At 56.1% G+C, this 14,897-nt stretch overlaps 4 protein-coding genes across 4 annotated transcripts; 3 read left to right on the top strand and 1 right to left on the bottom strand.

The window, feature by feature from the left end:
• Positions 1 to 417: 417 nt before the first annotated feature.
• Positions 418 to 4,025, top strand: CkaCkLH20_02973 (oxysterol binding protein; the record flags this gene model as incomplete). The annotated part of the gene is made up of 2 exons (XM_038885692.1): positions 418 to 2,781; positions 2,832 to 4,025. The coding sequence occupies 2 exons, from the start codon at positions 418 to 420 to the stop codon at positions 4,023 to 4,025; spliced, it is 3,558 nt and encodes a 1,185-aa protein (XP_038748891.1).
• Positions 4,026 to 4,934: 909 nt separating this feature from the next.
• On the top strand, positions 4,935 to 6,117 carry CkaCkLH20_02972 (acyl-thioesterase ii; the record flags this gene model as incomplete). The annotated part of the gene is made up of 3 exons (XM_038885691.1): positions 4,935 to 5,039; positions 5,113 to 5,997; positions 6,055 to 6,117. 3 exons carry the CDS (start codon positions 4,935 to 4,937, stop codon positions 6,115 to 6,117), a joined length of 1,053 nt encoding a protein of 350 aa, XP_038748890.1.
• A 653-nt stretch (positions 6,118 to 6,770) lies between these two features.
• On the bottom strand, positions 6,771 to 8,051 carry CkaCkLH20_02971 (uncharacterized protein; the record flags this gene model as incomplete). Its single annotated transcript, XM_038885690.1, has 3 exons — positions 6,771 to 7,133; positions 7,187 to 7,579; positions 7,635 to 8,051. 3 exons carry the CDS (start codon positions 8,049 to 8,051, stop codon positions 6,771 to 6,773), a joined length of 1,173 nt encoding a protein of 390 aa, XP_038748889.1.
• A 675-nt stretch (positions 8,052 to 8,726) lies between these two features.
• CkaCkLH20_02970 (inner membrane magnesium transporter mrs2) lies at positions 8,727 to 10,520 on the top strand (the record flags this gene model as incomplete). The annotated part of the gene is made up of 3 exons (XM_038885689.1): positions 8,727 to 9,314; positions 9,377 to 10,008; positions 10,070 to 10,520. The coding sequence occupies 3 exons, from the start codon at positions 8,727 to 8,729 to the stop codon at positions 10,518 to 10,520; spliced, it is 1,671 nt and encodes a 556-aa protein (XP_038748888.1).
• Positions 10,521 to 14,897: the final 4,377 nt, after the last annotated feature.

The raw sequence follows: 14,897 nt of genomic DNA, 5'->3' as shown, positions 1-14,897 counted from the left end.
GGAAGCTGGTGATAGGTAAGTTTGCGGCCACCTCTCCCTTAACTCTACATCGGCTGGCATACATCTGATGGGCCTCTGGCTCGCCCTTCGAGACACCATCTCCCGCTGCTGCAAGCTTTCCACGCGTCCTGCAGTGTCGCAACAACCTTCGCTGTTCCGGCCCGACCTGGCACCTTGGCAGACAGACTTGCTGACCTCTCCTGACTTTCCAGCACCCACAAGCGGTCAAAGTCGGCTGCAGCTCTCTCCCTACTCCGAAGAAACCACCCCCGCGGCGACGAAGATCCTTCCAGTCCAGACGACGGTGCGCCGCTGACGTCGCCCACTTCAGCAGCGACATCCCAGACAAACATATCCATGGCCCAAAACGCCCCCCGCGGCGTTTCTGCCTCCCGTCTTTCGACAACTTCCCCCTCAATGGGCCGAATCCCATCCCACAACAGCCCACCCGCCGGTTTGACATCCAAGATGAGCAGCGTCGGGAGCGAGAAGGGCGTCTCCCTTGAGCAGTCCGTCCGCAAGTTTCGCATTGTCGAGGCCCTGCGAAGCGGCGATACTGCATCCATCTCCAAGGCCATTCGGGACACCGCCGAAGGTGGCCCGCGAACGAGCATTTCCTCCATCAGCACTCTGAGCGGCGGCGGCCTCGACGACACCACCGTGCTGCATCTTGCGATTCAATGCGCCGAGTTCCAGGTCGTCGAGTACGTCCTGTCCGACGGCGCGGGCATCCTCGATGTCAACGCGAGAGATAAGGATGGCAATACCCCGCTGCACGTCGCTGCCATCCAGGGCCGAACTCAGGTTGTCAAGCTTCTGCTCGAGCAGAAGGACATCAACGACGCCGTCGCCAACTATAAAGGCCAACTTCCGATCGACGTCGCCCGAAACCCCGACATCTTCCAGCAACTGCAGCTCTCGCGCTCGCTGTTCGCCGAAAACAAGGTCAGGCAAATCCAGAGTCTGATTGCCCAGAACGACTACAAGGCGTTGGAGACAGTCCTGGAGGAGCCCCGCCTCAAACAGATCCTCGACATCAACAGCACCGAGTTTGCGACCGAGCCAACCACAGTCCAGGCTGGCGGAACCCTGCTTCACGAAGCTGCGCGCAAGAAGAATACACAGCTGATCCAGGTACTGCTGCTGCATGGCGCGGATCCCTTCCGCAGAGATCGCAAGGGAAAGCTGCCACAGGATGTGACAAAAGACGACGTTACCAGGGCTATGCTCAAGCGCTCTCCCGCCGCCGTCGCCGCCCAGAGAGGCATTCAAGAGAAGGCCGTCCTCGGCCAGGCGGCATCGCAAGGCGCTGGAGCTGTTGCCTCTGGAGACCCGGTCGCGGGTCGCGAGGCCCGTGAGATGAAGGGATACCTGAAGAAGTGGACCAATTACCGCAAGGGATACCAGCTTCGTTGGTTCGTTCTTGAGGATGGTGTCCTAAGCTACTACAAGCACCAGGATGACGCCGGTTCAGCTTGCCGTGGCGCCATCAACACCCGTATCGCCAAACTTCACATGAGCGCCGACGAAAAGACAAAGTTCGAGATTATCGGAAAGTCATCCGTGAAGTACACCTTGAAGGCCAACCATGAAGTCGAGGCCAAGCGCTGGTTCTGGGCCCTGAACAACTCTATCCAATGGACTAAGGATCAAGCTAAGGAAGAGGAGCGCCAACGCGCCCGCGGTGCCGAGCTCTTGAGGCAAGCAAAGGCTGAACAGGCTGGAAAGTCGCCGGAGCACTCGATCAACGACGCGCCCAGTGAGAGCGCCAGCATGGCCGACACCAGGCGTAGCAGTGTGCAGATTCCAAGAACCCAATCGCACACTAAGATGTCTGTACCGAAGAGCGACTTCGCCGGTGCTAGCACTATTGCTAGTAATGACGACGACTTCGCCGACGCTGCCACGGATGCTGGCATGTCAAGAGCTGCTGGAAATGGTCACCACGATCCGGATGACGATGAAGACGATGAGTTTGAGGATGTCAGCAGCCGCGAGGAGCCTACAGTCAGCAAAGATGCGTTCAATATCACTGCTCAGTCCGCCAAGCTCCAGCTTGACACTATTTCTGCCGTCAATGCGGCAATGCTCTCCGAGGCCTCAAAGAACCCTACAACCACCGTTTCTGACCCGAAGGTCGCTCAAGCCCTTGCAACCTACGACGCCGCTGTTAGAAGCTTGACGGGACTTGTTGGAGATCTCATGCGAATTTCCAAGGACCGCGATGCGTACTGGCAGTACCGGCTGGAACGTGAGACCGATATGCGTCGCATGTGGGAGGAAAGCATGGCTAAGGTTGCCAAGGAACAAGAGATTCTTGAGGAGCGCGTCGACCAGGCTGAGCAGAAGCGCAAGGCTGCCAAGCGCGCTCTCCGCGAGGTTATGAGCGAGTCGCCTATCGGCGCGAATCAGAAAGAAGGCCAGGTCGACGGCACGACAACTGTTGAGGCAGCAGTGGGAGCCGACGACGATCTTGAAATCCCGCCCAAATCCCCTGACAGGGGTTTGTCCAAGAAGAAGACGGCGCTTGGCCAGATTGAACTTTCCGACTCTGAATCGGAGGATGAAGAAGAGTTCTTTGATGCCGTGGATGCGGGCGAGGTCGAAGTCAGTGAGCTGCCTCCATCTGAAGCTGTCGGATCACCCCAGGAGGAGGAAAAGCAGCAGCAGCTCGTTGTCTCCGGCGGCATGGACATCAGCAGTTCATTCAAGGGCTACGAAAACGGTATCAGAACGAGGCTCAAGATGGACGCCGATGACAGGCCAAAGATTTCGCTTTGGGTGAGTTTACTTCGGAGATTTACCACACATTCCAAGCTAACACACTGCAGGGTATTCTGAAGTCAATGATTGGCAAGGACATGACGAAGATGACTCTTCCAGTATCCTTCAACGAACCGACCTCACTTCTGTACCGTGCCGGTGAGGATATGGAGTACGCCGACCTGCTGGATCAAGCCGCTGAACGATCGGACTCCATTGAACGTCTCATCTACGTGGCGGCTTTTGCTGCCAGTGAGTACGCCTCCACCATCGGACGTGTCGCCAAGCCCTTCAACCCGCTACTGGGAGAGACGTTTGAATACGTTCGTCCCGACAAGAACTACCGCTTCTTCATTGAGCAGGTCAGCCACCACCCGCCTGTTGGTGCTGCGTGGGCCGAGTCTCCGAAGTGGACGTACTACGGTGAATCGGCTGTCAAGTCCAAGTTTTACGGAAAGTCCTTTGACATCAACCCTCTTGGAACTTGGTTCTTGAAACTGCGACCTACGGCCGGAGGCAAGGAGGACTTTTACACATGGAAGAAGGTCACATCATCTGTCATCGGCATTATTACTGGTAATCCTACTGTGGACAACTACGGTCCCATGGAGGTCAAGAACCACACGACAGGTGAGGTGTGTCAGGTGGAGTTCCAGGCGCGCGGTTGGAAGGCATCCAGCGCGTACAAGATTACCGGCAAGGTGCTCGACGCCGACGGCCGAGTACGGTACAGCTTGGGCGGTAGATGGAATTCGAAGCTGTATGCTCGTCTGACCCCTGGGTACGAGGCGACGGTCGAGGATCCCGGCGACTCGGCGTCCGTTCACAAGGGCATCTCTTCTGACCCTAACCGGGCGTTCCTCATCTGGCAAGCCAACCCTCGCCCACCCAACATTCCTTTCAACCTCACCCCATTCGTCCTCACCTTCAACCACATTGATGACAAGCTCCGCCCATGGATCCCGCCTACCGACTCGCGTCTGCGGCCAGACCAGCGCGCCATGGAGGACGGCGAGTACGACTTCGCGGCTGAGGAGAAAAACAGACTGGAGGAGGCACAGCGTACTCGCAGGAGACGACGTGAGGAGAATGGCGTCGAGTTCCGTCCGGCGTGGTTCGAGAAGGCGACTTGCGAGATTACAGGCGAGCCGTACTGGAAGTTTAACGGGAAGTACTGGAAGCAGAGAGAACAGGCAGGACCAGAGGGCGACCCGAACAAGGCATGGGACGGATTGGAGCCCATCTTCGAGAACGCGGACTAGGAGATCGCAGAGGAGAGTGTTTCGAAGTCGTTGGTTAAGAAACAAAGGATTCCGAGCCTGCAGCTGTCGGAAGGCGCGAGTCGCATTCTGTGGAATGTTTCGAAGTGGTAACCTGCCCTGGCTCGATAGTGTATCGTGGATAGTATCAAAGGTATTGAAATAAGCAATCGCTCGCATTCGGCAACAATTCTGGAAGATTCGTGTTCTCAAACTCTGCTCTTCTTCTACCACATCGTTCGGATGGATTTATGTGATCTGCGCTGCCGTCTCATATGCTGCCGAGTGCTATGTGACAATCAGAGTCGTCCTTCTTCGCACTCACCTACCTATCAATACAGCAGAGAGGGTCACACACGCAGCTGCCAAGAAGCTTGTGATGCCGTCGGGACTCGGGACGGTGAGGGTGCGTGCACTCGAGATTAAATGATTACCGTTCACCGAATCCCGGACCGGCTGCGCTTGCTTGCCTCTAGCACTTTAATACGGGTACGGGTACCTTGCTTTAAAGGAGGGACCGGCAGCCAGTGACAGTTTCCTTCTCCACTTTGGACCTCGGCAGTTCGCCCCAAACGTCACGGTTACCCTCTATCGATGCTACATAATTAGGGGACCTCCTGCACGAATGTCCCCTGTGACCCAGATTCGCGGGATCTCTCATCTGGCGTTTCTGACATTTGTTTGAATCTCATTCATCTCATCCATCTCTCACTCATCAATCGATTTAGGTCCAAGTTCATTGGCTTTTACAGAGACAGGTTATTTGAGACGCGAAACGCCACGCGGCTTTAGAGAGACGGTTCTATTTTCGGTCAGGTTGGCGGCGTTGGACCGGCTTCTCTCATTCAAGACATAGACGACGGCACCGCACAGCAAACGGGCTTAGAAGAACTAGGAGAAGCACACGACATCATGGCTGCTGGGAGATCAACTATTATGCGGCCTCCGCCGGAGGACCCTAACAAATCTCCGATTGAGAACGTGCTGGAGGTGACAGAGCTGGGCGTCTTGGGGCCGGTGAGTAAACTCATCTCACATCGCAGACGATGAAAGCAAACACCGCGAAAACTGACATCTCCCCTTTGATAAGGACATCTTCACAAACACCCGCCAACCCTGGCACCCGCCGGGCGCGCGCGGCATCTTCGGGGGCGCCGTGATCGCGCAGTGCCTCGCCTCGGCCCAGAAGACTGTGCCCAACGACTTCTTCGTCCACTCGTGCCACTGCTACTTCCTGCTCGCCGGCTCCTCCGAGATCCCGATCCTGTTCCACGTCGAGCGCGTGCGCGACGGCCGCTCCTTCGCCACCCGCACCGTGCAGGCGCGCCAGCGCGGCCGGTGCATCTTCACGACGACCGTCTCGTTCGTCAAGGAAGGGTCCGGCGGCGAGAAGCAGGTGCGCCACGCGGCGCCGCTGCCCGAGGGCGTGCGCCCGCCGCCGGGCGACTGGAAGGGCGAGCCCGAATGGTCGACGCACTCGCCGTTCCAGACGTACCGGATCTCGCTGGTCGGCGGCAAGGACGCGGAGCCGCACGAGATGAAGAGCCGGAACTGGGTGCGCGCGCGGGGGAAGATCAGCGTGAGCGGGGGACACCAGGCGCACCTGAACGCGCTGGCGTACATGTCGGATAGCTACTTCATCGGGACGGTCGGGCGGATCCACAAGTTGTGGCGGTTCCCGTTCAAGCCCGAGGAGTTCGATGACTTGCCGCCGGAGCTGAAGGAGCAGGTGGAGCGGCTGAACGAGTTCGAGGGCAACACGGAGGGCGGGGTGGAGTACTGGAAGACGAGGCCGCACCTGGGGATGATGGTCAGCCTGGACCACTCGATTTACTTCCACGAGCCGAGGAGGGTGAGGGCGGACGAGTGGATGTTCACAGAGATGGAGAGCCCGTGGAGCGGGGAGGGGAGGGGTGTTGTGATTCAGAAGATCTTTGGCGGGGACGGGACGCTTTTGGCGACTTGTGTGCAGGAGGTAAGTGACGTTCACATCGTGATTCTGGGTGAGTTTGCGGCTAACGTTTTGGTATAGGGCGTCGTGCGGTTGAAGCAGGAGGAGGACGCTGAGAAGGAGGAGCCCAAGTCGAAGTTGTGAGTTGGGGAATGGTGGTGTCTGAGTAGATGTTCGATTATCACACGTTGCGTTTGGTCCGGGCCGGAATAGATGGACTGAGATCTGAGCTGGTTACCATCGAGCGAGCTGGTTCAACATATCCAGCAAGCGTTCGAATTGTCTTCATATTATCTCAATGTGAACACACTTGAAGCGAAGCTAAAAGCCATTCCCTCGAGATGATTCCCATAATGCCGCCTGGATTCTCTGGAGGGTGCGGTTCAAACGCTCGTCGCCATGTGAGGCCTTTAATGTTAAATATTGAAAAGCAGTAAAATCTCAGAGCCAGGAGTCCAAGGTTCGACAGTAACATTCATGAATAACGGAGGCGACACGACGAATTCGACTCCATTCATGAACATAATCAAAGCACTCGCGTGGTATCATCCATGAAAGCGCCGCCGCCCCAACGTGTCCAACAGCTTCCAGTCTCCGTACCGATCGCCTCCCACGGTTGCGCAACAGATGCGCCCATATCAGAACTTTTGTACCGACCGCCTCCCCTTCACTAATTACATTACTCTGGCCAGGTCTGTATGACAGACAGATTCTGGAGACATTTACAGTGCGGCTATTTTTTACACTCGCGCGCGGCCATACGCAGCATTAGCATCTTCCCCCATCCTCCTTCCCAGTTAATGATTTCTCGGCGGAGGGACGAGTCCCACGGCCACCATAGAGTGAGGTGCCACGCGGTCGTAGCGACTTAACCGCGACGTCAGGAGGTCGACTTCGCGGCGGTGGTAGTCGAACATGCGTCTTTCGAGCTCGGTGAGCTCGTACAGCGGCCCGGCTTTGCTGCGCTCCCTGGCGCTGACGAGCCTTTCCACCTTGTCGTGCTCTTCTTCCAGGACGTCGAGAGGCCACAGGGACTGGTTCTCGTCGAGGGCGTGCGTGGGGAAGAAGTCGTCCAAGAGGAGGAGCATCTGGATGAGACGGCCGTCCAGGTTTCCCGGATTTCGGTGGGTAACGGCATTCTGCAAGCCCATCCGAAGAGTCTGTTCATAAACGTCAGTACGTAAGTCTTTGGCGGTGTATTAAGCCAACTCACCTCCCACGTTTGCGATTCGGGTTGAATTCGCGCACCGCCTCTCCTCAACCAGAAAAGTAATCTCTGCTGCTCAGTTGTCCACGGCCCGGTGACAAGGTCGTCCGGGATGGTAGTTTTGGGGTGGACATCGACGTAAAAGTCGACGGTCGGTTTCGCGCCGTCGAGGCCGTACAGAAGCCAGTCATACTCAAAACAGTCCCTCGAGTCAAAATGGCCGAATCCACCTCCTCGATCGTGAGGTGTGTTCAGGACGGTGCTCTGATCTGAGTCCACATCCTTGGGGCCTACATGTGAATGAGAGTACCACCTGTCGCGCGCGAAGCGCCAAGCCCAGACCTTGCGGGCTTCGAAGATGAGGTCTACGCTGATCCACGAGCTGGCCAAAACAGAAGACTGATGCATGGTTAGGAACATGACCTTCGGTCATGGAAGGGCTGAAAATACTTACTTGAAATTCGGGATCTCCAGGGAAGAGCTCGGGGAACTTGTCATAACTCCTGAGAGACGTCGACGGACTGGTCGCGCCGCGCTTCAAGACCGTCTTGATCGTGTGTCTGTCGACGCCAAACCAGCAGTCCCACGTGGGATGAAAAGCATTAATTATGAGATTAATAAGAGTCGATCGACCCGAGAGGGCTCGCCCGAGGGCGGGACTGGCACGGGCAAAGTTGAGGTTCTCGCTGAAGAGGAATATGCGTTCAAGGATTTCGATCGGGAACGAGCTCTCGACCAGGGATGTGCGTTTGGCGATGAGCCGTGTCGCGAGCCGTGACTTTCCTTTCTGGGTTGCTGGTTTCGGTGTTGAGGAGGACGACGCGGCCTTGCCTCGTTTGCCTCTGACTTTGATCGGAGTCAACTTCATCATACGGGGGCGCCGATTCCGCCGCTTCTTCTCTCTTCCTTCTCTTTCTTCTTTTTTCCGACAGGAAGTGTCCTGAGACACTGTCAATTCTGGCGTCGCATGACGGGAAACCGGAGGCTCGATGAAGTGCCGAACTTACAACGCCGAACGAGGGGAGGGGTCATTGAGAATGGTTCAAGAGACGGCCGAAGCTGAGGTAAGAATGGTGTAAGTGAGAAACCTTAAGCGCCGATACTGCCCACCAACACCCCAAACCAAATCGGCAATCGAAAAACGAAGGATAAAGGTCGGAAAATTGTGTCGCGTTCACAAATCAGAAATCCACCATGTTTGCTGTATTGTATGCTTTGAAAACCCGCTCTCCATCCACTGAGGGATGCCGGAAAGATTTTGGTGACTGATGAGGGTCCGTCGAGATTTCCATATGTGGGTTTGGACAGTGCGATAACAGTGTGCGATGATGTCAAAAACGGTGCGTAGACACCTGGCCCGTGCACCTCGACCCGAGGACGAGGAGACGTCGACATTTGCGCGGTAAAACGGGCCAAAAAAAAGTTGTTGGCAGCACCGAGCTCACGCCGCCCTACGAATCGCGGATTGCGATACACATCAACCACCACACGAAGCGGCCTCACATTTCCCAACGAGGAAAGCGTGCGTGATCCGCCGGTCACCGTGATGCCTCCGACGTTGTCCAATCCCGTGCCCTCGACGAGCCTGCTACGATTCCTGCGATCGCAAACGGAGACGCCGTCGTTCTTCAACCCGGGCCGGTGCGCCCTTCGGTCCGGCCAACCCCGGCCTGCTGCCCAGCATCACCAGTGCTTTGCGAGGAGGACCGCGAGGCTTGGGACGAGAACCGTTTCCACCTCGACGACTTGCAAGAGACCGGACCTCCTGCGAAACTCGCCCCTCAGTTCCGAGCCCGCCACCGCCCGGGTCAGCCGCAGACGCAGCGGCGCAGCCGTCGCACTCTTCAGCTCGACGTGCATTAAGCGAGATGCCTGCAACGACGACTCGTCTACGCCGCGCAAATCATGGAAGGAAAGGCTTTGGGGGATGAGGGTCAGGGGAGGGACCAAGCCACTGCAGCCCAACGACCTCCCTGTGCACGATGATGGCGAGGCTGGTTCCATGTTCAACAGCCGGCGCATACTCACCGCCAAGGCCGCGCTGGAGCCGCGCCTGCGATGTACCGAGGTGGACGAGCACGGAGAGGTGATCCTGGTGGACGGAGAATTCAAGAAGACGGAGCTCATCGCAAAGGTCAGCAACGCGACTACTACAAGGCTGAGGTTTCTCGGAATGCTGACGAGCATGTGCTATAGTACGGCCTGCTACCCCGTGATCTGCGAAAGATCGACTCTTCCAACCTCCCTCACATCCTGGTCCGACAGTCGGCGATTCTGCTCAACCTGCTGCACTTGAAAGTCCTGATCAAGAAGGACCGCGTGCTGCTCTTCGACGTCTACGGCTCCAAGACGTCCTACCCGCAGTCCGCCTTCATGTACGACCTGCAGGGCAAGCTGAAGCAGAAGAACGTGCCGGGCGGCGTCAGCGGCCTGCCCTACGAGTTCCGCGCCCTCGAAGCCGTGCTGACATCCGTCACGTCCGAGCTCGAGGCCGACTTCGAGTCGGTCAGGGACCCCGTCATCCGCGTGCTGAGCGAGCTCGAGGACGACATCGACAGGCACAAGCTGCGTATCCTCCTCATCCTGTCCAAGCGTGTGAGCACATTTGAGCAGAAGGCCAAGCTCGTGCGGGATGCCATCGAAGAGCTGCTCGAGGCGGACGACGATCTCGCGGCCATGTATCTCACCGAGAAGGCGCATGACCTCTACCGCGGCGTCGATGACCACACCGAGGTCGAGCTGCTGCTGGAGTCGTACAACAAGCTGTGCGACGAAATCGTCCAGGAGGCCCAGAACTTGGTGTCCAGCATCCGCAACACCGAGGAGATGTAAGTCGAACCCCCCCTCCCCTCTTTCACCCCTAACGGCAGGTTCTGAACATCTCAACAGCATCCGCGCCATCCTCGACGCGAACCGCAACTCTCTCATGCTTCTCGACCTCAAGTTCAGCGTCGGCACCCTCGGCCTGGCCATGGGCACCTTCCTCGCCGGCCTCTACGGCATGAACCTCGAGAACTTCATCGAGGAGACCCACTGGGGCTTCGCCGGCGTCACCGCCATGTCCGTCGGCTTCTCCCTCCTCGTCTGCTGGTACGGCCTCGTCAAGCTGCGCAAGGTCCAGCGCGTCAAGATGATGTTCGACGAGCGCGGGCCCCTGACCACCCGCAACACGACCGGCGGCATCGCCAACCGCGGCGGTAGCCAGCACTGGTTCCAGGACGACGGCGCCTCCGGCATGCTCGAGGCCCGGAACCGCGAGAAGTTCAGGCGCGTCACGAACCAGAAGGCCGCCGCCGCGGCCGCCGCCAGCTCCAAGTCTTCGGGCAAGAAGTGGTTCTGAAATGGGGCGTGAGGACCTAGTTTCCCGCTTCGCTCTCTCTTTCTCATTTTCCATTTTACACACTACCGTGGTCAGAAATTCTGCGCGTGAGCGCGAGCCGACGTTTACCAGAGCCGACACCAGACACATAAAGAAAAAATAGAAGGGCTCTCTTTCTCGCCTCAAAGGAATCGGAATCGCGGCGCAGACAAGTCTTTTCGACAGGAATGGGCCACGGCGTTCCGGAAGAAGGAGGGGCGAAACAGTTTCTCGACTAATGGGCCAAGGAAACGGAGGCGTTCAAAGAGGCGAAGGGACGCCCAATACGTTCTCCCCACCGTCCACCCGCCTACGCCCCGAATATCTCGCCTTGCCTCTCGGCTTCTGTAAAATCTTTGTACATCACCGCTGTATTGTACTGCACATACTTTGAAACCCCATGACGATCTTCTCATCTCATTGTACGGAGTTCTTTTTTTCCAGTGCGAAAAAAAGCCTGGAAAGGTAGCACGGACTATTTTCTTGCTTAAACTTATCAAAGTATACCCCCTCAAATAGAACGAAAGAAGAAATTCTCGGATAAAGGCTGTTTTTTATCGAACGTGATCCGACGTCTGATATTCTTCTTGCCTTCGTAGTCAACTGATTTTAACTCGACGCCGCCCCGTTGCTCGGATTTGCTATGTGGCGCAGATCAAACGGAATTCGAAAGGCTGATGACCTACCAACTTGGCTCGGTATCGTCCCAAGATCGGAGGAAGACGAGGGAGGAGGGTGTGTGTGGTAATGGATGTCCAAGATCAGATGTACTTGGGGAAATCGAAATTCAGTATCCCGCGGGTTCTGGCACACGAGGAAGGAAGTCTTTCGAGGAAAGTGGATCGATGAGGGGGGGTCTATTCGACAAGTCGAGAAGGCGGTCGTTCGCCTGATCTCTCCCACCGGCCTCGGTGACCACGCTCTACAGCTCCCTAACACGTATGAGTGAGTGGCGATTTTACGACTAAGCAGACGAGCAGGCTCAAAGCCGACTGGCTGGTTTTCCTTTGACGACGATTATGCGAGGGTGGCCGGAAACGTCGACTGTTATCCCGACTCGGATTAGACCATTTAAGCAGCAAAGATGGCTGGCTAGTACCTGGTCTGAAGAAAGAAAGAAAACAGAGACAAAAGAAGAGGATGAAGAAACGCCTTACGCTCGTTAAAGGTTCTTTTCGTTGAAGGTTCTTTGTGCGTTTCCCAACAACGGAGCATTTTTCCGACGGAGTTCCGTTTTCCCGGGTGTTTGTCCGGTTCCCCGGAATGTCGTTATTTCTTGTGTGTTTTAATTTCAAATGTTTCCCAAGGCAAGACAAGACCGGCGGCGGCGCTCGGGTGAGACATGGGCCACAACAGACGAGGCGCCATACCGAGGCTGGGTTAGACTGACCTTTGGAGTTGGAAGTGCCAAGTGATGCGTTGAGATATTGGCTTGCATCGGCGAGTCCAGGGCGCGGGACGGGGACGAGTGTTCTCGGAGTCACGTCAAGGCCGCCTCGCCGGCCGAGTGGTCTGGTTAAGCTCACGCATGCTGAGGCAGGAAAAGAAAGGACGTCAATCCTGGGGCCGCTGTGAGTGGTGCATCGCGCTCGACTGACTCGCCACGCCGGCGGTCAAATGAAGATCTTGACTGGCCGCGGCCGGCGGCCAAGAAACGGAGGTTTGTGACATTGACGTTGGCGAGGCGGTGTGTTAACATCTCGAGCCGTTTATGCCATCCGTATATAGTGATACTAGATGTGTTGTGTCGAGAACCGTGTGGCCTGTACAGAACAGAAACCCAGGGTGGGAACAGCAGCCAGCACCGAACGCTGGATCGAGATGCGATTACTGAACTTCCCATTCTTTATCGAGAACTCATCGGCGCATGGTGATAATCGTCGATGACAAACATGGCCCTGCTGTCGTCACGAGGATGGGTCATGAAGGTAATCCTTCCGTCCAGGCGGGCCGCGGTCCAGAAAACAAGAACGACATCTCAGCGACCTGGCTCTACCTGGTCGAACTGGTTATATTTTTGGGGTGTGGGCGCTGTCCTGCTGCATATGCAAGTCCTACGATGACCCTGTTTGACGGGCATCATCGTCTGTAGTTCTCTCTGGTTCGCCAGCCAAGGGGGGCTCGTGCTGGGCATAACGACGAAAGTCAAATTTGATCAGGCCGTCCAGGACGGCACCATGCCGCGTGAAATCGGCTAATCGTCGCTTCAGAAAGTGTCATGGGCTGTTCGTATGTCGGTTTGGATGCGAGAGCGAAGGCGCCGAGTCGATGTGGTGGTTCGTGGGGAATAGGATTGGATCTTTGCTTTTGGTACAGTGAAGAAAACCTAAACGGATTACGAGGTATAGTAATCCGTTTTCTTCCCGCGCGGCTATTTTGCCTTTTCCCCTCTGATGTTTATCTCGACGAAGCCCGGCGGTTTCGGGCAGTTGAAGGCGATATTCTGCCTCTTTGCATATGTCGCATGCTTTGCCCAAGGCTGGGATAACTGCTCCGTGGGTAGCAGAGCTCCATGAATTATGCGTATGGCCCCCAAGACCATTGCAGACCTCCTCTGATTCGGCCTTCGTTGCGCCGTGGCCTGTCCGACTGCACCAGCTACTGACCTTCCAAGTACAGAGTTTAAGTTCTTGAATAAGTTGCAGACAACGTTCTGCAATTTGAAATGAAGTCGTAAGTCGACAGAGAGGCAACTGGGATCGCAATACTAGAAGTTGGACCGTCGCAGGAAGCCTCACCGTTCTCGATAGAGCATCGGTCCGCCTGGCTAGCAACATTGCCAAGGGTGGTCGTAGGTGGTCATAGATAAGCGCACGGGGCAAATCTCGATAGTTTCGAATCGAAGGATGCGAATCATTCATGCCCAGGCGGGAGTTCGCCAGGCGGGAAGACAATAGTATGGAGTTGTGGTGAATCTAGACCACAACCAACGGCGCTCCACAAATCGGTACGGAGGTGCAGTGTGACAGGCGGGGACACATCGGCGAACGTGGGGCCGGGGGCGGGACGTGCCCCACTAGTGAACTCGAAGAGGCAAGTTCAGGTCCCGATTCGACCATGCGGAGCCTGGAGAAAGATTGGAATTCACAGACTTCGCGGGAACCTAAAAGTTGGGGAATTCTGCGCATATTGGGCGATTTGCGGGGTTGCGGATCTAGCCCCTGAGTCAAGACGGCGTTCTTTCAGAAGGAGATGGGAGCTGTGTATCGAATGTCGCAGTTCGCAACAGATTGAAGGAGCTTAGGCCATCGGCTGACCTTATTATCGATCCTATAGGTAGGTCTCACGGACGTTGCCAAAGCTAAAGTGGCGAGTAGATGATAAGATGTAAGTTTCGAAAGCCGGTAGCGTTCATGTATCTTTTGAGAGCTGAAGACTCAAAGACAATGCGCCAGCGTCCGGATACGAGGAGTCGATTGGCCGTTGAACGGTGTCGTTGCTAGGCTGATGAGTGATGGGAATTTCCTCTCAAATGTCAAGAAAACAAGCCAATTGCTAATCGTCGGAAGCAAGCTGCAATTTAAGCAGCCGTGAATATTGGCTTGGTTTGTATGCGGACATCCGTCGATGGGAAACAGAAAATAGAGATGAGAGATGAGGCTTAGCTACCTGCCTGGCATATAGCTAGATCCCGGCCGCGCGGGACCGGGATGGGGTTATGTTGGAGAAGTGGGCTGATGTTTACGTAGTCTGGTCATTGTTCAAGTCAGAGCCCTCGACAGGATGCTCTTTGACTGTTGCATCGAAGGATGAGATGCACTCTCGCTGGGTTTGGAGACTGTTACTGATAACTTTTGTTTGAGGGTACTATAGTAGACCGGACGTCAGTAACCGAAGGAATTCGGGAATTACCTACCTGGGCTGATCGCTTCAATCCGTGCGGGAGGAGCTGCATGGGGCTGGGACAAGGTCTTGATGTGTTGTCAGGAAGCAACAGGCGAGACAACAATGACGATAAAGGATGGGGGGATAGCAAGGACCAGGGAAAAGAGGGTAGACCAGGTGACGCGGGATGCAAACGAATCAGGTTGACGATGCTTGAAGGTCGAGTCTGGCGCTGGAGACAACGGACATGGTGTTCCTTCACCGCCGGGCGACTCTGTGTCCGTGGCAGGGGATACGATACTCTGTACTGTCCATAATAAGGGTAAGGTAGGTGGTGATGGCCCCCAAGGATCTGATGGGGAATGGTGGACGGGAAAGACCAACTGGAATCGGACAGGCCGTCGTGTTATCGGCAGCTTCCCGCGATACCCAGAAAAGTTGGTGTAGGGGCAGTAAAGATTGGCCCACCGTCGGCGGCTAAAATTCAGGTCGACGTCCGAGGAAGGTTACATTGATGATGTTCGTTTGTAACTA

Source organism: Colletotrichum karsti, assembly GCF_011947395.1.
Source record: "Colletotrichum karsti strain CkLH20 chromosome Unknown Scaffold7, whole genome shotgun sequence".
Classification (NCBI taxonomy): Eukaryota; Fungi; Ascomycota; class Sordariomycetes; order Glomerellales; family Glomerellaceae; genus Colletotrichum; species Colletotrichum karsti.
Note: the sequence above shows the minus strand (reverse complement) of the source record. Positions and strands in the feature narration are given on the sequence as shown.